Genomic DNA, 5,299 nt, shown 5'->3' with positions numbered 1-5,299 from the left:
TCCCTCCTGTTCTCCTCGTTTCCTTTCCGTCTCTCTGTGCGCGAGATTAAAAGAGCGCTAAACCCAAGACAGCACACGGCGTGCCTGTCGACTCACCGGCACAAACCTGTGCCTCGCCGTCGCTAATCCCACACCGTTTAACGGCCTGCCTTGCCTCGCCTCGCCTCATCCGCCTTCTGCCTAATCATGACTCACACCTTCGGATTGCCCTAGCAACCCAGCCAAAGACCGGAGCCCGTCCTCCCCCACCCTTAACCCAGAGCACACATGAGATCCATTTAATTTCTCTAGCCTTTTTTCCTCCTCCCTAAGCTCTTTGCTCTTAAGTGCCTGTTTAATCACGGTCATTAATGATTCTCCCTCAAGTTGGTGCTTCTTGTTTGAACATGTGGACAAAAAGCCATATATATCGGTCCGCTAAGTGCCGCCTTTAATCTGCTGGTTAAGGGTCTTAAAGCTCAGCGTTCTGGATGTCTGTAAATTCCCTCGCTTTTTTTTTTTTTTTTTTTAAAGTTCGATCACTCCCAGGTGGCAGATCCTAATTATCCTCGACAGCAGAAGGATCGGCAGTGGCTGCGGAGCCGGGTGGAAACCCCTTCACGGTGGGGCTGAGCCGTTTTATATCACAGACAGACGATGATGAAAGCGAGAGAATGCGGGCCCTTCGGCCTGACCCACAGCTGGAGCTGGACGGGCTGTTCAGATGACCTGCTCTCTACAATCCTGCTCTCGGCCTCAAAGAACTGGCCATGAAGGACAACTCAGGGCCTCAATGACCAGCATGTAAACCTTCATAGAAGCAGGGCATAAGGAGTGGGCAGTATGACTAAAACCATGATATATATCGGTACCATAATGGACAACATTAAAGAATTGTAAATGATCAGTCAATATTGAAAATTTATTACACAGCCCTCAGAAATGCTTGATTATTATTGGTCAGTCAGGACATTCTAAAGTCAGTTATTCATCACAATGACAATTGTCAATACCAATGTTGTATAATGACCGCTCGTCCAGGTATTTGTGGCTAGGGCTGTTTGATTCAGATATTTTTGGAATCTATTCCAGACAGATTACGCAATGGAGTAAAAGACCTGCTGCATCATTTTTCTGAAACGATTTCATCAAAACGAACGAATTTGTTCACGAAAATTAATCAGGCTTCCAATCACTATTAGCGAGGCAAATTAATGATTAGCTCTGAAATTTAAAAAAGGCTCTTACAGAGGAGTTGATTCCCCTTGAAGGAACCGATTCCAACCTTGATTCCCAAAGCCTTGAAATTGATTATTTTTTTGGAATCGATTCCCAGCCGTAACCGGCGGTCCTTACACGTGTCTTGTATCACACTACGAACACGCTCTCTCGTTTCATTCAAACACAGCTGCTGCCATCTTGCGCCTCAGTTATCCACTGTATTTATTGTAAAATGAAACTGATGTACTTCAGGATTAATAGTAGGCCTACAGTAATGCTAATATTATTGAAGTGCTTGTCTTGTTGTTAAAATGATTGTTGTGCACACTGTAATGGATTATAAGATAAACAGGCAAGATTTTAAAATGGATACTTCTCAAATCAATATTTCATGTCCCCATTATTATTTATGTGGTGAAAATTTGTGTAATAAGTGATACATCTGTCAATTTTTCATACTATACATTATATTGCTGCGAAGCCTAAACAGACTGATTTTTGTTTTGTTGTTTATTTATTTATTTAGACTCAATGTAAATATATAAAATTAGATGATCTCCTTTCATTTTTTTATATACATAATCACCACATCAAATCATATTAAGGTATAAATGCTATAGCAGACTATTTGGACTTGCACAGTATAAAGCATCATACCACCCAGTCCTTTAGGACCCCATCTCTATAGAGCACACATCAGCCAGAGAATAGGAAATAGAAAAGATTGGTGTTACTCAAAGGACAGGCCTAAAACTGTGAAAATTTCATGGCCACACTCATTGTCAAGTGTATTCTGATCATTGCTAAACCTGTATACTTGTTATTTCCTTTCACTGTAATCAAATATAACAGTCCATATTTCCAGAAGTAGCCTAATAATTGGCACACGGGACCAGATTTAGCTTAGGTCAGCTATTTTTCTACTGCCAGTCTACTGCCCCCGTCCACACAATAGCACAACGACCCCTGTCAGCACAAAAACACATAAATGCTCCCAGATTCATGGCCCCTACTTGTCCGACACAGAAAGCAAGTGTCGGCTGCTTTTTAATTGGACAGCGAGGGGGTGACCTTCTCTCTGATTGGGCAAGGAGAGTGTGACCGTACTATGCATTAATGCAACCCTCCTGAGTATTCCCAGCACCCTTTGGGGTTGAGAGTGGGTGGGGTTAAGATGTGGCGCTCCAGGAAAGCAGGAAGGGCTGAACTCCCCAGGGTGGAGATGGCATTTCACACTCGCCATTTTGTTGAGCCTGGTAAACCATAACAGGCCAATAGAGCAAAAGTTGATATGAAAATTAAACCGAGTAATTTGTTAAAATCAAACAAGATACTACGCTTAGAGACCACACTGTGCATATGAGTGTGTGGGAAATGCATGTGTGCCAGAAAATGATGCCATTGTACCTAAATGTGCCCACACACCTACAGCCAATCACATTCATATAGTATAGCGATAGTTATGCCATACATACTGAACTATGCATAGGCCTTGGTTCTTACCTTCCCAATTACTGGTATGTCCACTGAACCCCATGTATCGGCTCCCCAATGTACCATCCCAGAGGCAAAGTCTGCTGTCACAATACCAGTTACTTTGAGAGAAAGAAAGAAGCTGTTAAATTCAGTCAATACTGAAATAAAAGTGACCATGAGACCATGACATGGAAAAAAAAGTGCACTACAACCAATGGTTTCTGTGGAGATAATGACAGCAGAACTTTATTAGAAAACAAAGGAAAGACATGAACAGAAAGGTCACAAAGAATAAGACTTACCAATGCCAAAGATGATTTTGTAGATGTGCACTGTGGAGAAGTTGAGGAAGAGGAAGGAGAGGTTTATAACAAAGAGCGAGAGGCACAGAATCACACAGATCCACTCCTGCAGCCGCTTTCCTACAGGGACAACAAACACATAAAGGCACATTAGTGCATATTTTATTAGCACTTAGAAAAAATAAATAAATAAAATGGTTAAAAAAAAAAACACAACAGGAGGAAACAAAATGTATACATCACATACATAAAAAAAAATCTTATTTTAACTGGTAGACCACCTATGAATTTGGAGTCTGATGATAATTTGTCTATCATATAATTTCCTGGCTTAAATACTGTATATTGACCTAATTTACTTATTGGACCAATACCAACAACACTAAGAAATAAAAGAAGAGAAATAAATATTCAAAAGAAGAACGGGGAAAAAAAGAAGACACTCTTTTGAAATTGTACAGACAGAGGAAAAAAAATGATAGATAACTACCTTGTTGACTAGTCAGTAATTGGACGAATAGTGGACCATGATGACTCATCAGCTGTAAATGCAAAAAAAAAAACTCAAAGTGCCATCTTTTGAATGTTATTAATTCTCCTTAGTAACAGTATATTTAACTAGTGTCCACCGCGAGGTCACAGACAGCAGCGAACCGACATCTCTCAAAAGCAGAAAAGGTCATCGGGGTCAGCGGACAGGAGACGAGCCGAACGTGTGTAACCGTGTGTGTGTGTCGCATTATCTCGTGTGCTCAGGAGTAATCGATTAGACTAGGACAAGTTGTAGGCAGAGGCGAGGGTCAGGATCTCTTGCGATGACGCGTTTGCCTGACACAGCTAAACGTCCCAGGTCAGGGCAGAGGGCACTGATGGAGGGGCCACAACGGGCACTGTTCAGACCACCATGACAGTGGCGTGGCACGGCGGGCAGCAGTGGAGGATGATTAAAGTGCTAATGCATTATTCACAACAGAGTAGAGAATTAGTCTATATGGACACCGACCACATCTACATGTCCCCATCTCTCCACAGCCTACATTCAATCTCCATTTTTAAAAACGTGCATATTCAGTTTTAAACCACATTCGACCACGTCTGAGTCTTTCGTTCTTTCACTGTGACTCTTTCTTCTCGTTCCATCGCTCTCTCCTTTGCTCTCCTGTTGGGCGGATGTGGGCACGGAGAGGCGCAGTGGACTCAGCTCTTTTGAAAATTTAATGCCATTAGAGGAGCCGTCCTGAGTGGATTGGGAACGTGAGGAGGTTGAGAAGAAGATATTGATGACTGCTATTTATAGCGCCTCAGTGGGCCAGCCAACACCGTGTGCCTGAACGATGGACCACGGTTCTTATAATGCACTCACAAGTCTGTGTTATATTTCTTGCAGTTATGAGAGCACCAACCTATGGAATCCTTAACCTAACAGCTTGTAAGTGCTTGTGTGCAGTGTAAAATTGTTTACTGGATTAGTGTGAAAGCGGTCTTTTGAATTCGGTTGCACACCAACAACCAAATCCTGGGTCTGAGCTAAAATAAACCATCGTACAATCTGTGGCTGCAGTGAACTGCCATTGATTACGTATATTGTTGTCCTCAAATACTTTTTTAATGGATCACATTTTTTTGCATATTTTATTGCAGCCATTGCAGACAATCCAATAGAAATAGGTTTTGTTTCGCCATTATTTAACAGTAAGCAGTAGACACAAACATTCGAAAAAAGACTAGAAAGACTAAACGATTTGTACTGTATATACATATCTCTATAAAAGGTTCTTTAATTGTACTTGCAATAAAATTAATAAAATTGCAAGCTCACAGCTTGGATAAATTATGACTTAATTTTTATTTTACATCCACATATGAACATAAAACAAACAAAAAAAACACCTGTTTCTATATACCAGTAAATACATAAGGGAACAGATGATCCAGGGTCAGCTGATGTTGTTATAGAGCACATACTCACTTTCTGATGGCGCAATGAATTGTGAAGTTGGACTAAATGTGGTAGCACAACAGGAAGTGGAGGGATGAGAAAGTCCAGGTGCAGCACATCCAGGTGTAGGACCATGAGGGCTCAAATTAGACATAGTGCTCTTTTCATTACAACAATATCACAGCAGCCCCAAACATGGTCTCGAAATCTGAACGAGGTTTGCATGAAAGCGCTTTTACAGTCATTCTTTTTTGTAGAGGAACAATATTACAGCTCTTTTGACAGAATATCATGGAAAGGAAAAGTGGGAAAATATCTACCGCTAGTCAACACTTCACATGACACCATCTCTGAGAACTTCCAAAATTATTCAGAGACAGAA

At 41.3% G+C, this 5,299-nt stretch overlaps 1 protein-coding gene across 1 annotated transcript in view; it reads right to left on the bottom strand.

Moving 5' to 3' along the window:
- Window positions 1-2,369: 2,369 nt before the first annotated feature.
- Window positions 2,370-5,299, bottom strand: part of LOC107686334 (transmembrane protein 189-like) — a 15,597-nt gene continuing 12,667 nt past the window's right edge. The window contains exons 3-5 of the mRNA XM_016483302.1: window positions 2,979-3,098; window positions 2,704-2,795; window positions 2,370-2,453 (exon numbers count right to left, since the gene is read on the bottom strand). Of these exons, the coding sequence (XP_016338788.1) occupies window positions 2,370-2,453; window positions 2,704-2,795; window positions 2,979-3,098 (296 nt within the window). The remainder of the gene's footprint in view (window positions 2,454-2,703; window positions 2,796-2,978; window positions 3,099-5,299) is intronic.

The sequence above is a fragment of the Sinocyclocheilus anshuiensis genome, unplaced genomic scaffold, assembly GCF_001515605.1.
Source record: "Sinocyclocheilus anshuiensis isolate Anshui unplaced genomic scaffold, SAMN03320099.WGS_v1.1 scaffold481, whole genome shotgun sequence".
Taxonomy (NCBI): Eukaryota; Metazoa; Chordata; class Actinopteri; order Cypriniformes; family Cyprinidae; genus Sinocyclocheilus; species Sinocyclocheilus anshuiensis.
This window is presented reverse-complemented; position numbering and strand designations above follow the sequence as displayed.